Source organism: Drosophila mauritiana, chromosome 3R (genome assembly GCF_004382145.1).
Source record: "Drosophila mauritiana strain mau12 chromosome 3R, ASM438214v1, whole genome shotgun sequence".
NCBI lineage: Eukaryota > Metazoa > Arthropoda > Insecta > Diptera > Drosophilidae > Drosophila > Drosophila mauritiana.
The window spans coordinates 13,253,947-13,272,796 of NC_046670.1; the positions used below are offsets into that span (position 1 = coordinate 13,253,947).

An 18,850-nucleotide genomic window follows, 5' to 3' on the forward strand; every position below is an offset into this window, starting at 1 on the left:
ACTAAAATAAATAAATGTAGTACAGTACGCAACGCACATGGCAAATACGATTATTAACAAATAACTTTATTACTTTCTGTCAGCTGTGGGATGTCAATTGGTTTCAGTGTGTGAGCGAGCGCATGAGTGTGGATTTTGGGTTGGATTGGATTGGTTCCAAGTGAGTCCTACTACATTCGTTAAATACAAATTAATATTATAGTTAAATATGAAAAAAACTTACTCGAGAACTCAAGAAGACTATTTTACTTAAGACTTTATTTTATTGTTATCTCTGCTTGCTGATGTCTGTTTGCCCCACATTAGTTTAACTTTACGTCCTATTTGTTATCATTATCATTAATAATTTATTGATGTGTGTTTGTTGTGTGTTTCAATAATGCAAGGATAGCGCAACAATTGTTTGTAATTACACAGTCAATTACACAGACAACACATCTCAAGACTCTGGATTTCGAACAGCACGATAATGTGCAAAAATTTCGATATTTCCAAGTGCAAATATATGCGTTTAATGTCGGCGTCAGTGGTGCAAGGGCAGTTATCAACTAATCGCGTATTGAGACTGACTAAATTATATACAAGGTTCATTGGGTTCAAGTGTTATCTGCCTTTAACTCAAGGGGCTGCTGCTGGCTAACAAACTTCGTAAAGTTGGCCCTGGCAATCTGGTTGATATTCAGAAAACAATCGCAATCACACAAAAACACGAGCAATCCTAATGGAAAAAACACTTCACTGCTGTGGGAATAGTTTAAATTTTAAAATTAAAAACATCTATTTACAGCACTGCTTGCAATAGAAACTTTCATAAAATGCTTTCGCGATAAGAATTATTTAATCAAATTGTCAGTTGAAAACAGCGCTGTATCGTGATAGTGACAGTACAATTGGCAGAAAATCCATCTCAATGGTAAGAAGGATCGTAAAAATGGTTAAGTCTAAGCTTTAGAACTAAATACACCCTTTTGCAATTGTTATTTAAATATCGACACGAAAGTATTGCACAAACATTCTGGGCCAGCAGCCAACTTCACAGGATCTGTTAACTCATACGATCTCATACGATAGACAATGCAAATGGATGTGCTGGCGGGCTGTATACAAATGTCCTCCACCACCTGACCGCACCTCCATTGCTGCCGCTGCTGCTGTTCATCTCAGTTCAGAGGGAAGGGGGGTTGTTTAACTACTAAATACACTTTATTTTGGTTTGTTTCGTTAATGCTTTGCTTTGCCAACTTTCGAACAACACGCACTCAACTACATCTCTGCCTGTGGATGCTGATCAGTTATAGTTATCTGTTTTTTCATATGCATATATATTTGAATATATATATATATATATCTATATGTAGTTATTTAATTTAGTAAAGTAAGATTTATAATTTCTCGTTTACTTTAGGTGTTTTTTTGCTTCTCCTTTAAAATAAATTTTATGCTAAAATTTAAATTTATGCTTTCTTGTTCGATCTTACATCGTACGGCTATCTGCTTGCTTGCCTACTGTGCTGTATGTCGTTGCCGCCAATGCAATCCTAACATTCGTTGGTGTTGGTGTGTTGTTGTGTGGGGGTCTGTGTGTTGTTTGTGGCTTGTTGTTTGTTGTTTGCCGTGGTTTCTTGTATTCTGTTATGTGTGTACTAATTTATAATTGATGCCGCTGTGCTCGTCATCGGCCAACTATGCCAGACGCGCGCGCTTTTGTGCTTGTGGCCCCTCGGAGTACTCGTCCTCCTCGTAGTCTTCTTCGCCAGAATCACTCTCGTAGTCCACTAGACCCTGTTTATGGTAACGAAAATCATATAATTAATGCATGTACACATTTGTTATTCATACGTAGCGCTACTTAAACTTCTTATAATACTCGTGCACCTTAATCGTCACAGAATAGAAGTTAATTGTATACATGCAGGAATTTTAGCTTTTTATTTAAATATTTTCCAATGCTCCTTTAGTTACAATTCAAACATTGATTTATTTTAGGCAAATTTAAGCACGCATCTTGAGGACTAAATCCATAATTCACGAACAGTATACTACATAAAACACCATGACATTCCCATTTTATGGGTTCCACAACTTACCTTTTTGGCCGTCGTCTTGTCCGCCTCGCTGCTGGCACCTTCCGTGCTGTTAGCATCTTGCTCCCCACTGACCGGGCTGCTGGCGTCATCGCTGGGTGGCAACTGGGCGTCGGCGTTCTCGATATCCGGACTGGACACGGCCGGAGCGGGCGAAATGCTCGGCGAGCTGTTTGTTGCCGCCGCCGCCGTCACAGAGGCCGCCATGGCTGTGGCGATCGTTGAGAGAAACTGTGATGCTGCCACGGCGGCTACTGTCGCCGAATCGCATAGCGATGCTGCTGCCGATGAGCCGGGCGGCGAGGATGATGACGACGACGATGAAGACGATGACGCCGATGAAGAGGACGTCGAGGCTTCCAGAGACGAGGATGACGAAGTGGGCGATGCACTGGCGGCGGCCGATTGTGACAGCTCCAACTCCTGGCTTTGAGGCGCTTCCACGCTGCTCAGCTGCTGTTGTAGCTCCGCGATCTCGGGCTGTGTCTGTTGCTGGAATGGGTTCTGCTGCTGCTGCTGTTGTTGTTGCTGGTGGTGCTGAAGCGCAATATTTGCAGCGGCAGCCAAATGCACCGCCGCCTGCGTCTGCTCGTCGGCGGAGATGGCCTCGGGGCTACTGCTGCCGCTGGCCACCGGTGCACCTGACGTGGCGGATGTGGCAGTGGATGACGCGGTGGTGCTCAGGCTTCCCAACAATCCACTGTGAGGCGACGTGCTGTGTGGCGGAGAGGATTTCTGCTGGTTTTGCGTTTGCGGGCCATTCTTTTCGCTGACGGCTGCAAGTCGAGATTGGAATATATTTACAATGCAACAATGGTACATAAACAAAATGAAAGTGTTTTGAATCTAAGCAAAAAAGATATTCGCTACCAATATATATTGGTAATATTGGTAATGCTAAAACGATTATAATTTAGCACTTACATTTCATGACATTGTTGTATGTGTCGATTTCCTCAGTGAAATCGTCCTCCTCGTTGAACCACATTTCCTCTTCCTCCTCCATTTGCCGCTGATCCCGACGAAACCGGCCACCGCTACGGATGATGGGCAGGCCACTTTAAGATAATACAGCCAAATATTTTCACATTGTGTTGTAGCACAAGGCGCTGCATCAAAACTTACCCGTCAGTTCGGTTTTCCATCTTGTCGCGATCCTTAAGCCGATCCTGGTACTGATCGTAGCGATTCTTCAAGTACTTAAATGTCTGCACGTATTCGATTTCATCAAATATCTTGCTGAAGTTCTCCACGAAGTAAACGCACAGAGTGCGGATATCCTCGAGTTTTATAAACTCAAACAGCTCCAGAATGGCTGACTCCAGAAGGTTGTAACGGCCGTTGTTGCGAATGAAGGCATCTACCACCGGCGCAAACAGATTGCACTTGACAATGTGTCTGTAAATAAGGATTCACCATGTCATACTGTTTAACTAAACGAGTTTTAGGGATGCTTACCTATTGTAAAACTCATCTTTAAGTGCAATTATCTTGCGCAGTAATCGCAGAGCGCCGAGGACAAGGAACGTATGTGTGCTCTTCATTAGCACCAGTATTCGCTTGAGGAGATCCTTTTGCAACAAAAAGTTTTTGATGTGATAACTGTGGTGTTCCACGCAGAACGAGAGAATGTCCAGGACGATTCCCAGCAGCTGGGCCGTCTGATAGTCCTCGTTTTGCGGACGGTCGCCTATCGTGTTAAGTATCACCGGAGCTATAACCCATAAAGCAGTTAGTCTCTAGGAATATGCAGGTAGAGTAATCGCACTTACCCACTAACGTTTGCACACTGTATTTGTAAAAGAAGTTGAGAAAATCGCCCTTCTCGGTGAGCATGTTCTCCGGCTCCAACAGAATCTTGACGATACCCATTAGCTGCACCGCGATTCCAAGCTCCGGCTCCGAGTCGTTCAGCATTTGTTCGATGGCAATGTTCAGTAGCATACGCTCCTAGTGGGACAAAAAAGAATAATGTATTTCATAGATATATCTAGACTATCTTAATGTTCCATGTTAACTTACCACTTCTGGCCGATTGGCCTGGTTGAGCGTGTAATTGCGCACTACCAGCGGCGAGAACTCTACGATGGCCGTGAGAATGTCGATGGAGGCCGATTTGGTCTTCTTGTCGTTCATCACGAGAGTGAGTTCCAGCGCCTGCAGAATGCCTAGGCAGGTGAGAGTTTTGTAGAACGAGTCCTTGCCCTGCGGCTGCAGATTCTGGGCATAGTTGCAGAACTCCTTCAGGAAGAGGACTGTGTCGCGGCGTTTCGCGTCTCCGGTGGTGGGATCGGTGAGAACCGCAAACACATCCAGGAGATACCGTTCGTCGTCCTGGATCATCGTGACAATCTCCACCTTGTTAAAGAAGATGAAGCTGGACAGGGTGTTCAGCATGTTGTCTTCGACAAAGACCGATGGTGTGGGCAGGATAATGTCCTGGATGTACTGCACCCGGAACGTCTGGTGGATCTTAGCCAGCAGGTCTAGGTTTTTAATCGGCACTGCCTCGCGGAACTTGGCTAACTGCTTCAGATACTGTCGATGCTTTTTGGGCTGAGATACACTCGGATCGTACTCCAAGCACCCGACCACATCAAAGATGGTATCATCCGCAAACATAATCTCAAAGAGCGCGTTCTTATTTAGCAAGAAGATGTTCTTGAAGATCTCGAAGAGGTGATGCAGGCCCTCGGTATTGTCCAGGTCCTCACACACGTGGAACAAGTTCAGCAGCTTCTTGATATAGCTCTCCGACTCCAGAGCCATCGACAACTTTTCCTTTCGCAGCGGCGTGGAGAGACAGCTTTGTATCGTTTCCGAGATGTCCTCCAGCCGGGAAAGCTCGCAGGGTGGTAGCTCAATGGGTGGCGCAGTATCCGACATGTCCTCAAACCGCTCATCCTCAGACTCTTCGACGATGTCTTGAGTTATTTCTACAGATGGATCCTTGCCTTGCACCTGCAAAATTTTTAGTTGGCAATTGATGTGAAAACCATCGTTTATTGATCTATAGATAAGCACATTATAACTGCATCTGCTTATTCAACGACGCTTACCTGACATATCTTTTCCCATATTTCGTCGCAGCCCGCCTTTTCCTGGAAACTCAGGGCCAGATCAAAGTTATCGCCCTCGGACCACACGATCAGCGTATCCTGTTGCTTCTGGTATGCGGTGTCCGGTTGTATCTTGCTCTCCAAAAGCAGAGATCCATCGGATTCGGCTCGCACCAAAAGCGAGATGCCTTTAAGTTGTTAGTGAGGAATAGGAAACTTAGACCAAATCGCAAGGCTTTATTAACTTCGTCAACCTACCTTTTAGTCTTTCCACATAGGTGGATGACACGTGGCCAGTGCCACGATCATCCCATTGCCGTTCCGCATTCAGCGCGTACAGCTTGACGCGTCGGCGGGTGTCGGTCGTCATGATGATGTTGCTCCTTGCTGTGCTTCTGCGGTTCTACTCGCTGTTGGTGCCCTTGGGATTCGTTTGAATTTCGATCAGGACTATGAACACGAGTGCTTGCGGCTTGGAACCGTTCCTCTGGCTAGGGACTATTGGCTAGGCTATGCTACTTAGCTAATTTAAATTAGGATCTTGAATTTAAAATTCAAAGGATTCGGCTAATCTCTATGCTTGACTTCTATATCCATGTTATTCTTGCACTCCAACGCCGGGTGGGGTCTGATGGGATTGGGATGGGTGCACGACGAGACTGCACTGCAAGTTAGGAAAATAAAACAATTAAAGAAAATGTTCAAATAGCATAAAATATTTAAAAACACTTCTTCTTCGAAATTCTTTTTTTATGGGTCTATAATCCCATTTTTAATGACAGTAAACGCGGATGTTGCTTGTTATCTAAAAAATAAATTGTATTAAAACCGTACGCATGCATCAGGTACTTTAATATTTTCAACACCATAATTGCCTTTAATTTACAGGCTTTGGATCTCAAAAATAATTTGAATTTTTTTTTGTATTAACAAAGCTCAGAAATTTCTTTCAAAGTCTTATGAAATTGTTAGCCCAACGTCATACAAAAATTGGATTATTCGTGTGCTATTGCCGCAAAAAGGTGAGGTTAAGGTATCCAAGTGCATCTTATATCTTATCTTGGGGCCTTTGCAACACTTTATGGCGAAGATTGCGATGAATGAAAATGTGAAAGCTACGTTCGATGGGCGTGTGTGTGAGTGTATTTTCGGGAGAAAGATGTGTGATGAGAGAGAAGCCGAGAGAAGACCATGCCAGCAAAAATGCGAAATGCAAAAAAAAATGAAGAACAGAAAAGAAAAGAAATGTGCTTGTGCCCGGTATGTTTACAAACATTTAGCGTTTTCCATTAGATCTAGGCCTTCCGCAGTGCGCGCGTGTATCTGTAAATGTATCCGTATCTGTGCGAGTGGGTCTACTATGCATATAGTATACACTATATCTGAGCCACTATTATCGCTGCGCTTTCGCCCCACAGCGAGAGCAAACACGCGCGCGAAGAAAACAAACAGCGGCGAGGGCCAGAGAGCGGGTGACTCAAAACGAGGGAGGGGAGTAATCTATCCATTCTCGTACACAGAAAAAAAAAGTGTAAATAAACTAATATCAAATCCATATATTCATTTATGCACAGTTAACAATCAGTCCACTATTTCGTTATCTGCACGGCGAAAATCAATGGAGAAGTGTCTGAGTAAACAGAAGTGGCAAAAGCTACGTCATCGTTGAAGAGCGCCACCTCAATGTTGACTGTCCACCGCAAACATTTACGTCACTCTAGATCACCCAACCGCTCACCACCGCCCACCGCCCGCCTTGCCACCCGGCCAAGGTTGCAAGACGTCGGGGAAAATGCGTGCTGCGCTGTTGCGAAGCGATTTGCACAGCGATTAAGTTCCCACTTCCATTGCATTTCCAATAAAGCACTGATAACGCCCGCAGCAGAATTGAAGCCTCAATCTGAATCTGAATCAGAATTGGTACCAAAACAAAAGTAGCAATTCAAAACAAACGTAGCGAGCGGTTTGGTTTACGCAATCAGCTGCGAAAAACACGAGAATGCTCATATGTACATAAGTGTGTCCAAGTGCCGCACAGCGCCACAGATTTCGTTGATTATAAATTTTTATTAATAACCAGCGGCCGCAGAAGGTTGCCAAAGTGCCGAGAGCAAATCTGTGTGCGAAATATAGAGCTCTGGAGTCGAGTCATCAATAAAGTCCGGCAAATATGACAACTTGGCAGTATTTTTTCGCGACAGCAACAATTAGTTTTTATAGGAAAGTTAGTAAGAGATACAGTTGCGAACAAGTCGGTGGCCGTTTTGACTCTATTTCGCTACTACTACCTAGTTAATAACACGTGTGCAAATCGTATTATGAATCACTAGACCTATTTTATTCAAAGCATTTTCGTTAGGATTGGTGATTAGAGTCTTAGCATGCTGTAATTAAATTCGTAGTAGAATTAAGTTGAGGTTATAACAGACAAAACATACAAACTAAGATAGGAAATGGGCCTATCAACAAGCTTACATCTGATTAGGGAACTTTAAGTATTTGGGTATAGTATTAAAACTATGAATAACATTTAGGAAGGAAAAGCAGGAAATTTAGAAATATTTCAAAGACCTACAAGGTTGTCAATTTACTAGCACCTTTAAATATCACCGGCAATTCATCTGGTGTGAATACAAATAATACAACTATGCTCCATCATTTCAACCGCAACTGTAAATGGATAATTGGAGTCTCGCTGCTCTCTTCCTGTTCTTCGCACACATACACACGCATGGGCGCGAAAGCTGCAAGTGTCCGTGTGAAGAAGGAGCAGACGAAGAGGTGGGAAGGCAAAAGCTAAGGATGCAGGACTTCATAAGGAAGTGGTTCGCATATCCCTTTCGCTATCTTCTTACTTTCGTCCCCAGCAATGAAACGCCATGAATTGGGGGAGACGGAATCTAACGATTGCGAACGCGTTGTATCTTGTTTTTGCATGCATGACAATGTGTGCAGAATACGCGCGCGCTCACACACTAAACCTCTCGCACAACCGAAGGCGTGTGTGCATGTATGCAATTTTTTGGGGTGGTATTGGCGGTGAAGAAAGGAGGGCGGGTGGAAGTAAGGGAAAGAGACGGGCGGAGAACTTGAAAATTTAACAAGTAAACACTCTCCCTTCGCGATTACAAAGTCAGCTAATTTCGTATTTTTTTTATTGTTAATTTTTTATTCTGTTTTTTGTTTTTTGTTGATGCCCAACAGTTGATGTATTTTCATACGCGATACACACACAACGCTCTACAGACACTCGGACGCACACAGACACAGCGTCTGGCAAGTACATCGCTTTTTGGGCCGTCTCTTTTGCGGTTCATTCAATAAAATTATTGCGAATGGCAGGCGCAAAACAGAATCGCAAAAATTGCAGTGTATTGTGGGAAAGAAGAGGCGTGTGGTAAAGAAAAATGCCGTCTCCCCACCACACACAGTCACACACATGCACGCAATTTAGTTCGCTACACGCGCCACTCACACTCTGCAATGTTTTTGTTGTTGTTGCAAGCCGATTTTGTTTTGATTTGATACTTTATTTATGTATACATAATATTTAGGAGCAGCGCATTTCCTCGATATTCGCTGGCGATTTTGCATTTCATTGAAACGCACACAAAACGCAGGGAAAAGAAAAACAGACGACGGCAAACTCACCTCGAACACACGCACACCTACAAACCACACACAGCGGAGAGCGAGCAAATTCAACACGACGGTATGCGTTGTTGCATAAAGTGCGATAAAAGGGGAGACACCGAAAGAGGCAAATCAGCCAAGTAGTATTCAAAATCGGGATCCAATATGGGCTATTGCCGGGATATATAGTCCGATTCCCTGGCAAGGCCGCAAATCATCCACGGAGTACGTGAGAACACACCGTCGGTCACATTCACAGTAAAATTCAAACACACACACACTCGCACGCAGACAACACAGAAGCCGCAAGAGGGCAAAAGAGAGCGGGAGAGAGAGAGAGCAGCAAAGAGAGGGAGAGAAAAAGAGCGCGGGGGCAAAAACCAAAAAGTTATACACTCACGCTGCAATTCCTTGTTTCTGTTTCTGGCGTTTTTCGCTTTTAGTGCTTCGCACGCTGGCTGCATTCGATCAGTTTATATACAATTTTCTCTTGCGCATATTTATTGGGGGATCACGAGTTAGTTTTCGACCAATATATCTTCCCGGATAATTGTGATTTTCGCTATTTTCCGCGGACCGACGCTAGAGCGTTGGTCTGACCACGACGATAATATCTGCGTATCGATACTCGGCCAGAGAGTACAGCGATAGTTGCATTTGACGAGAATGTGAGCTGTTATCGATATCAAGCTCTAGCACCCCTGTGACGCCACCATTGTTATGGTACTCTATTAACACATACTTGACAAAACTGGAGCACCTTGAATGAATATATGTACAAATCAGAGCAGGAAAAGGCAAACAGCACCACAAACTGTGGGACAGATTCGCCGCGGCGACGCCATGTTGTCTTTCGCTCTTGATTCGCCGCAAAAGAGTGTGCAATAATGCACGAACTGGCTTTGGTGTTACCGTTTTTCGCACTCCGTACTGTTACGCTAATATTTTTAAAATAAAAACACGTTTAATATTATCAAATTAGAAAATACAGCTATATGTACGTTTAATTATTATCAATAAGAGCAATCAGTTTGAGACACAGTAATTACATACTCGATTCAAAAGTTAGTATTGCAGTAAGCACATAATTCCGACTTGAAATCTTTTCCAGCTTAATTTAACTTAATAGTAAAGTGTCATCTTAAACTAATCTCAGATGCTAGCTTAGTATGAATGTACTGACACGTTAAAGTGGTACGATATTTATTTATCTGTAAATTTTATGATTTTTATAGTTGAAAGAATTTCGAATTTTCTGCAGCTTCAGTGTGGCCAGGTGGCGGCTGATTCCAAATGCTCGCAGTTGTCCCCAGTCGTTTTGGTATTCCGAGTGGAAGACTCGGCCACCCTCTGCTGCGATGCATTTGCTCACTTGGCCAACTTCGGTGCTGCGTTCCCGATGCCTAGGACGACAAAATGCTGCGCCAGAACCTGTTGGATCAGCTTAAGCACTTCATAGAGACGGTGAGCAATGGGCACAGTTGTCCGCAGCTGCTGACCAGCCCCAATCTCATCAAGCTCGCGTGAGTAGCAGCCGCAGTGGTTAATAAAGATGCCCGTAGTAAACAAATCCATGGATCTTTGCAGGCTGGGATTCTTGGAGGAGCTGCCAGCCACGCGAGACATTGTGTTCGAGTACTTCGCCCTGCTGGCCGAGATCAGTGTGCAGCTGTATGTGTCACCGGAGATGACGGATCCAAAGACCGGTATGCCGGTGTCCCAGGTGAAGCAGGCCGGGAATCGCCAGCAGCAGCAACGTGCTCCGGAATACGAGGCCTTCAATCTGGTGAAGACGGCGCTGCAGAGTCTGGTGTGGAAGGGACCACCCGCCTGGTCGCCGCTCATCGCCAACTGGAGTCTGGAGCTGGTGGCCAAACTGTCCGATAAGTACACACAGCGGCGGATGACCATCACCGCCAGCTGCAACTACTGGCTGGAGTGCAGCGCCATGCACGGACTGATGACCCTTATAAATAGTTGTTTCCGGAAGTTAACCCAACCGGAGGAGGAGGCCTGCGTGGAGATCATGCTCAATGCCTTTCACCGGTTTCCAATGACCTTCGACTGGATTGTGGCCAGATTGGGCGGCTGCTTCCCTTACAAGATTATCATGCAGATTCTACAGTGCGGCATCAAGCGATTCGTCGATGACTATCGCTGCCATCTGGACTCGGAGGCGGGCATCCTGGATTATATGACCTCGTGCCACGAACAGCACCTGAGGGCCGCATTCCGTGAGATGCTTAGGGAGGGATTCGCACCGAAGAAGCCGCTGGACGTGGCCGTCGTTCCTTTTCTGCTGATCACCACCAACTACTCGGACACGATCCTGCAGAGTTTGGTCAATGTGCTAGTCGAAATCTGTAAGTACTGGATGAATAAAGAGATATATTATTTCTCTAACACAATGTCATGTAGATACCGAGGACATGTGCGAGGTGATAGTGCAGAAGTCGCCGTTGTGGCTGAGCAACAAGATGTTTGCCGGCATGCAGCCCACGCTGAATAATGCCGTGCTCCGCCTGAACGAGCGTGGAGCGACGTTGCTGCTAACGGCTGCCAAAATGGCCGAGAAGTATGTTTGGTGCCAGGATTTCCTGGACAACTCGATGCAGGAGCTGGAACAGTGGGTGCTCAACCAGCGGAACTTCCCGCTGCTGGCCGATCTGGCCTACGAGGAAACAAAGTACATGCTGTGGAAGAGCTGCCTCAGCACCAATCTCTTCGAGCAGCAAACAGCGGTGAGATTACTGCTGGTGGTCTGTGAGTAGAATGTTCTTCAGATATTGAAATGGCGGACTTTACCAACTATTTTTCTAGCATCCCAGCATCCGAATATTTACTACCAAACTATATCGCAACTTCTAAAGAAGTCGTATGCTCAGAATCCCAATGGCATTGGCGCACTAATTCGCTTGCTTGGCGGACAAAGCGGCATGGTAAACTTTCCGGGATTCACGCCAGGTTTCAAGATGGTCTTGGAGGACATCACGTTGGATGTTCAAGTTAACAATCGATTGCCAGTTCCGCCGGGCACACCCACAGAAGCCTTTAATACTTTCTCCAACCTAAACATACTTGCCAGGTAATTATTACTATTGTTAGATATTTACACTTAGTATTTCAACTTGATAATCTCCGCCAGGATGCACAAGAGCAAGAATGTGGCTCCGTACATCAAAGCTCAGCATTTGAACCAAGCCCTCAACGAATGTCTTCCCAAAATCCTTCAAATCTTCGAATGCACCGTCAACAAACTGGTCCTGAGGATGGACAGGGATGCTGCCGAGCGGATTGCGGATAAATTCAAGGCCCAGCAAAGTAGAAATAATAATAACAACAATGAACTGTGCAATGGCAAGGATTACGGAAAGCGCACGAAACTGGAGCCGGGAGAAGATAAGGAGGACGATGAGGACGCTATCCGCATGCGCTTGGCCCATCTCATTGTGGATCTGTTGAACAACATTGAAGCCGGCAGCCGAACCACTGTCCTGCGCACTCCATTAGTCCTCAAGCTGGCCACGCTAAGCGTAAAGTACTTCTTTGTGGGCTTAACCGAGAAGAGTAAGTAATAGTTGCTCCTAAGCTCGGCCTCTTTACATTAACCATATTTCATTCTAGCTGTGATCCGTCGAGCGGCGGCTTCGCATCGCTCCTACACACTGTTGCAGAGGCAGTGTTCCGCCCGGAAAATCGCGAGAACCGTCTGCCTGCGCGAGCTGGTGGAGCGCGCGCTCTTTTATCACGGCCACTTGCTTGGTCAGCTGGAGGTGTATCAGCGCGACGAGCTTGAGATACCCGAGCACGAACACCTCATCCTGCAGAATCTGCACACCAGCTCTGGCGCCAACTCGAATCGCTCCGTGCTGCATTCCGGTATTATAGGCAGAGGTCTGCGACCAGTGCTGCCCCCCAGCGAGCGGAACTGCGATGCGGAGAAGCAGGCGCTGTATCTTAAGGCATTGAATGCCTGCTGCGCCGATCTGGAGAAGCCCAACAACGTGGAGGGCTACTCGCTGGTCTCGCTGCTGCTGGTCGAGCTGGTCTCCACGGATGTCATGTACAACGGTCTGCCCTTTCCGGACGAGGAGTTCACCAGGGTCACAATGGAGCGGGACATGCTAATCAGGAGGGCGTTCATCAACTCCCCAGTGCTCTGGGCGGTTTTGGGACTGATCGCCGGTCATAGGCCGGCGCTTTGCTACTCCTCCGTGCTACTGCGCGCACTGTGCGCCACCTGCTTGCATCACTGGCGGGGCAAGAATGGTGAGCTTCTTACTTTCCTCGTTTATTTCGATAGATGCACTTAATCATGTTGCCCGTTTGCAGTCAATCGATTCCAGCCCACTGCTGCGAACGATGAGCTGATGCTGTGCACCAAGAAGATGCTGCAACTGCTGGCTATGAGCCAACTGATTCCGCCTCCACTCACCAATCTGCATCTCATCATCGAGCACTTTGAGTCGGCAGAGGTAAGATCTATTATTTCCTCAAACCGTGTAGTAGCACCAACCAATGTATGAATATGATTTCCAGATCGCCCTGCTGCTGCGCGAGTGCATCTGGAACTACCTTAAAGATCACGTGCCCTCGCCGGCGCTGTTTCACGTGGACAACAACGGACTGCACTGGCGCAACACGAAGCTGGCCAAGGTGCCGCCGCAATACGTGGACCCGTTGCGCCATCTAATGCAGCGCAAGCTGTCCACCCTGGGCCCACACTACCATCAGATGTTCATCATGGGCGAGCTGATGGAGGGCGACTCGGAGCCAGATCCGACGGCCCGGCTGCAGATCGTTGAAATAGATTAAGCAAACGTAGTTAGCTAGCCTAATGTTGTAGTGTGAGCATGAGCGTGTGTGCATGGATTAATGGAGCGTCTGCGAGTGTTGAGTGTGCAATGTGCGAACTAAATGCAGTGTTTGTATTTTGATATTCAATGGGTTCTTTTATTTTCGTTTCATTGGTTTGTAAAAATTAAAATCTCAACCTAGGCCTTGCAAATACTGTCCAGCAGTTATTGTAACGACGGCGCCTGAAAATCGCATCATTCGTCGTCGTGTAGTTTAGAATATAACGAAGCCAACAAACAATTTCATCTGAACATGTTTCTTTATGTGTGCGACGAACCAATGGGCACCGTCTCCTCCGGCAATCCTCGGCTGCCTTCAGTACATCATATATATATTAACGACTAATTTACGCATTCATTTGTTTCATATAATACACAGTATTGTCACATGGATATATAGCTTTCGTGTCGCCCCCATAGCTCCCCAATTCCCCAGCCAACTCCGCTGATGCGGGCTGCTGCTGCTGCTCCTGCTGATGCGACCGCTGCTGCTCCTGCTGCTCGGGCGCTACCAGGTTGCGCCTGAATATTCTACATGATTCTATGGTTACAAATACTTGGCGAATGTAGGACAACAGAAAAAAACGGGAAAACAAAACCAAAAAGTTCCTCACAATTTGTTAACAAAGTTATTCCTTTCGATAAATCTTAGCATCTATGTGTAGTGGAGGCATCTAAGGCGCCTACGAAGTTCGGCAGTGGCTCAGCTTGCGCACGGAGATGCAGGACGTCAGCTTCTTGGCGCGCCTCTTCAGCGCCGATCCCTTCTTCTTGACGGGCGCCTCCTCCCTGCTACCGTTGCCCAGCGAATTGGAGGCTGCGGCACTTGTGGAGGGCGGCTCGTAGGCGTGGCAGGCGGCGAGGGCCGCCGCCGACTGTTTGGCCCGAATTTCGGAGGCAGCAGCTGCCGCTTGGCGGGCGAGCTCCTCTGTAAAGGTAACCATGAGAGTGGTTCACTCGACATTTGGTTGATGCTGGTACGTACGGTTCACGTCGTGCTCTGTAAAGTAGACATCCTCCTCCTGGGTGCCGTAGTGGTAAGCTTCCAAGTAAGGTATCACCGTGGAGTTGCGGTATTTGTCGCCCTTCAGGGGGGGAATGGGTATCGGTGGGCCGGTCTTTACCGGTGCGGATCGGAACCAACTGAAAGCAGATAAGAAGCATCAGTAATCAAGAAGTGTAAGCGAGTAATATTCCAACTTACGTGTCGTGGCGTATTTCCTGCAGAGAGAGGCGTTTACTGGGATCAGCCTGAAGCATGCCGAGTATCAGGTTGGCGAAGTCCGCGTCCATTTCGTATAGCCACGCGGGCGCCTCCCACTGACCTCGTCCGATGTTCTCCAGCAGTCGGTAGATATTGTCGCCCTCGAAGGGATACTGTCCAGTGGCCAAATTGTAGCTGCAAGTCAGGTAGATTAGTATATAAATCCAATACATCATATTAGACATGGCTTACAGAGTCACTCCGCTGGACCAGATGTCCACCTTGAAGCCGGCAAAGGTCTCGTGTCCGTTGGCGATCTCCGGTGGCTGGAACGCCGGAGAACCTTGGCCCGTCGTGCATGTGTCGTCAGGTGCGAACAGATCCAGTTGCTCCGCCACACCGAAGTCGGATATCTTCAGCGTTTGATCCAGGGAGAGCAGCAGGTTGCCTGGCTTGATGTCCTTGTGGATGACCCGGCAACTGTGCAGATACTCCAGGCCATCGACTAGCTGTTTGAAGTAACCGTGCGCCTGAAACAGCGGCATCCGCTTGTCTGGCTGATAGTCAATCATCTCCTGCAGACCGCCGACACAGTACTCCATGACCAAGTACATCTTCTGCTTCTCCTCGTTGTACAAAACATCGACCAGCTCCACGACATGTCGGTGCTTCAGCTGCTTCAGCAAGGCGATCTCGCGCGTCACGTTCTGTTCGCCGTTGGGAATCCGGCGCAACTTCCGCTTGGTCAGAATCTTGACGGCCAGCCGGCACAGGTTCTCCGAGTTCATGGCCTCCTTCACCTTGCCGTACGATCCCTCGCCGAGGACATCGCCCATTATGTACTTGCCCACCATCTTAATGCTCTTCTTTTTCTGCTGATAGATGATGTCCTGGCTGTCGACGCGATTGAAGAACATGTTACCCATGTCCAGCGTCACGCGATCGAGCGTCTCGATCTCGTCGTCGTCCAGCCACGTGACTTGCGGATGTGGCTGGTCATCGAGCAGCAGTTCATCCGGATTGTAAAAGCCAACGCCCGCGCCTGCGTCATCCGCTTGGGCGGTGTCCTCCTTGAGCTCCACAAATGCGTCGTCGTCCAGATCGGAGGCGACGTCATAGTGAAAGTTCTTATTGGCCAGCAGTACGGTCATCTCGTCCTCAACCGGATCCGGTTCCTCCTCCTCCACCTTGTGCTGGGCTCCTCCGCCCGTGGGATGGTGTAGATGATGATGGTGTGCTGCCTTGACCTGTGCCTCCATGGTGGTCACAGTCATCTGGCCCGTTGCCCCTGCCCCTCCTGCTCCTTCTTCTTCTGCTCCACCGGCTGCTTCTCCTCCGACTGGCCGAGAGCTAGAACATTGCATAAACCTCCGCGGAGCCCCAATGATCACATATCGAAGGTGGCGGCCCCACTCCGGCGGATGGGAGTGGACGGTGTGGTCCCTGTGTTGCCTGTGGCTGCGAAACGTTTGGTTAGTTCATGGCTACACCCAATCCTCACCAGACACACACGCGCTTTTATCGCTCACCTCTCGAAATACCTTTATTTTTGTAATCAATTCGCACACACTCGAATTGATTGCCGTGCGATTTTTCGAGGTCCCTCGTCGCCCGTCGTCTATTCTGCGATGTCCGCTGGAAAGGCGTTCCCCCCTTTCGTTTCACCGTCGTGCGATCTGTTTCTCATAGAAATTTGTGAATTCCTGTGTTTACTCTTGCCGTTCAATTTGTTCTTTTCCCCTTCCGAAAAATTGTTTAACAATTAGTTTTTGGTCAAAGTCAGTTCGCCGCAGTACGGTCACACTGGCCACGGGCTACCAGGGCTGCACGAGCAGTGGTTGTTGTTGCTGCTGCGCTGCTGACAATAAAACTTTAACGAAAAATAATAAATTTGTATTTTTCGGGACGAACGCTGGAATAACTCGAATCGAAGTGGAAGTCATGGCCGCTGGGACGACGACCAAGGAGCGCCTGGAGCGTCTGATTAACGCTAAAAATCAGCTGGAGGCGCAGATCAACAGAAACGGACAGATCCTGGCCGCCGTAAGTAAATTCGCTGGCTCATCCGGGGATACCCTGCATCTGGGATGGGATATGCACACTGTGGCAAGCTGTATGGATGAATAGGACACCAAATGCTGATATATTCAATATCCTACTGTTGTTTAGGGTATGCCTACATGGGCAAGCATTACATATATACACAATTGTATTTTGAGTACATTCCTATGTTTATGCTGCAAGTATAGCATTGATAATGATCCCTTCCCTTCCAGAACGACAATGTGGGCATGAGTGGACCACTGGTGGACCCTGAGGGCTTTCCGCGCAACGACATCGACGTTTACCAGGTGCGCCTGGCGCGCCAGACGATCATCTGCCTGCAGAACGACCACAAGGAGCTGATGAACCAGATCCAGACGCTGCTCAACCAATATCACAGCGAGATTGCCACCACAGATCCGGAGCTAGTGAATCGCGCCTCCGCTCTGGACCTGGACAGCGACCGTTCACCCGGTGGCGCTAATATCACGAACCGTGCACCTGCGCGCGCCATCGTGGTGGTCAATCTGGTCAGTCCCGACTCGCCCGCCGAGAGAGCTGTGAGTGACTGCAGTAAACAAGCGAAGATGAAGATCACACCATTGATGGTGGCATCTTTACCATTTCAGGGTCTCTGTGCGGGCGATGCCATCCTCCGCTTTGGCTCCATCAATAGCGACAACTTCAAGGGAGATCTCGCCCAGATTGGCGAGCTGGTGCGCAACATGCAGAGCCAGAATGTCCAGCTGAAAGTGAAGCGCGCCGAGCAGCAGCTGGACCTGATCCTGGTGCCGAAAACGTGGAGTGGACGCGGTCTCCTCGGCTGCAACATCGTCCTGCCGCCCGAGGCGATGGATCACTGATGCAGCTACCTGTTTAAGCATTTTTCGAGTTGCCTGTGCACTCCTGCCCTGCACTTCAGTTATCCACCCATTGCCAGGTCACCGAACATGCTTGCTCCAAATTGCGAAAATTGATTTTTGGACGCGGTTTCGGAGCAATTTCAACCGGAGTCATCTCGCTGACTGACAGCCGGGTCAGTGGGCCAAGGAGGAGCAGTGGAGTGACCCAAGGTGCACAGGTGACAGCCAAAAGGATGATATTGTGATTCGGTGGATTCTATTGACATGACCTTTTTTTTTTTTCATTTAATTTTCATTCATTATAAAATGATGGGTAACAAAAATGATGAGGCGTTTTTACTAACAAATAAGTTTTTATAGCGCATATACTGGTAAATAAAGATAACATAAAAATAATTTGGAAATATTTTCCTAAAATCATTATTAAAAACATTTATTGTACTGTCTTAGTTCAATATTAGTAGTTAGCTAAACTGAAGTGTTGTTCGCATAAACGTGCCTATATAATGTTTAGCAATGTTTATTATAAACTTTAAAGTTAACAGTAGCCAGGGAATACAGCTTTTAAAAGAGAAACCAATTCAAAAGAAAAATATATAATAATTTAAATTCTGTTTTTAAACAGCCTGGTAACTAGCCAAGTTTTCAACCAATGCTCAAGCGCTTAGTGAGCGCACAATGGCTTTAAAACTGTACTTCTTCTTAAGACAAACTTATTTATATCTCTTAACTGAGCGATGTAATTAAAAAATTGTATTGTTAATAAATTGGAATGATAGTTTCTATTAGAAGAAGAAGTAATTTCACTTGTTTGATTTTTATATCATGTTTTTTTAAATGAAAAGCAACAGTCTGCAGCCCAGACTCGAACCAAATTCCATAACAGCATTCGCTTAACCGGTTAGGACACATGTTAGCTTAACAGCGAGAGAGATTTTCCGCGAAGAGAGAGAATTTGGCAGGACGAGCTTTCGCCCGAAAATCTATTTAAGCAACACGCAGCGTAAAAGTTTAAAACTTTTTTCACCCGCGCCGCAGCATCCGATTGCCACGAAAAAAAAGGGGATAATTACAAATGCAGTGAAATTATTCAAGCAAAGCGACTGGC

The 18,850-nt window shown here is 47.0% G+C and overlaps 4 protein-coding genes across 7 annotated transcripts; 2 read left to right on the forward strand and 2 right to left on the reverse strand.

The window, feature by feature from the left end:
* Window positions 1–45: 45 nt before the first annotated feature.
* On the reverse strand, window positions 46–9,466 carry LOC117142745 (serine/threonine-protein phosphatase 4 regulatory subunit 3). Of its 2 annotated transcripts, none has more exons than XM_033306916.1 (10): window positions 9,177–9,466; window positions 5,402–5,807; window positions 5,144–5,331; window positions 4,107–5,045; window positions 3,857–4,034; window positions 3,543–3,798; window positions 3,210–3,482; window positions 3,009–3,121; window positions 2,088–2,860; window positions 46–1,782 (listed from the first exon to the last, which is right to left on the reverse strand). In XM_033306916.1, exons 2-10 carry the CDS (start codon window positions 5,511–5,513, stop codon window positions 1,684–1,686), a joined length of 2,931 nt encoding a protein of 976 aa, XP_033162807.1. In that variant the 5' UTR covers window positions 5,514–5,807; window positions 9,177–9,466; the 3' UTR covers window positions 46–1,683. The 2 variants fall into 2 exon arrangements, with proteins under 2 accessions (XP_033162807.1, XP_033162806.1); XM_033306915.1 differs by having other exon boundaries at window positions 3,009–3,142; window positions 9,177–9,464.
* A 649-nt stretch (window positions 9,467–10,115) lies between these two features.
* Window positions 10,116–13,720, forward strand: LOC117142743 (integrator complex subunit 5). The gene is made up of 8 exons (XM_033306914.1): window positions 10,116–10,299; window positions 10,364–11,139; window positions 11,195–11,539; window positions 11,597–11,861; window positions 11,922–12,343; window positions 12,401–13,045; window positions 13,109–13,251; window positions 13,316–13,720. Exons 1-8 carry the CDS (start codon window positions 10,193–10,195, stop codon window positions 13,589–13,591), a joined length of 2,979 nt encoding a protein of 992 aa, XP_033162805.1. The 5' UTR covers window positions 10,116–10,192; the 3' UTR covers window positions 13,592–13,720.
* Window positions 13,721–13,873: 153 nt separating this feature from the next.
* On the reverse strand, window positions 13,874–16,624 carry LOC117142748 (serine/threonine-protein kinase stk11). 3 transcript variants are annotated; one of them, XM_033306927.1, is made up of 5 exons: window positions 16,378–16,624; window positions 15,089–16,294; window positions 14,837–15,031; window positions 14,618–14,775; window positions 13,874–14,560 (listed from the first exon to the last, which is right to left on the reverse strand). In XM_033306927.1, the coding sequence occupies exons 2-5, from the start codon at window positions 16,198–16,200 to the stop codon at window positions 14,316–14,318; spliced, it is 1,710 nt and encodes a 569-aa protein (XP_033162818.1). In that variant the 5' UTR covers window positions 16,201–16,294; window positions 16,378–16,624; the 3' UTR covers window positions 13,874–14,315. The 3 variants fall into 3 exon arrangements, with proteins under 3 accessions (XP_033162818.1, XP_033162819.1, XP_033162817.1); XM_033306928.1 differs by having other exon boundaries at window positions 15,089–16,288; window positions 16,366–16,624; XM_033306926.1 differs by having other exon boundaries at window positions 16,366–16,624.
* A 45-nt stretch (window positions 16,625–16,669) lies between these two features.
* LOC117142752 (26S proteasome non-ATPase regulatory subunit 9) lies at window positions 16,670–18,138 on the forward strand. Its single transcript, XM_033306933.1, has 3 exons — window positions 16,670–16,879; window positions 17,113–17,439; window positions 17,509–18,138. The coding sequence occupies exons 1-3, from the start codon at window positions 16,778–16,780 to the stop codon at window positions 17,740–17,742; spliced, it is 663 nt and encodes a 220-aa protein (XP_033162824.1). The 5' UTR covers window positions 16,670–16,777; the 3' UTR covers window positions 17,743–18,138.
* Window positions 18,139–18,850: the final 712 nt, after the last annotated feature.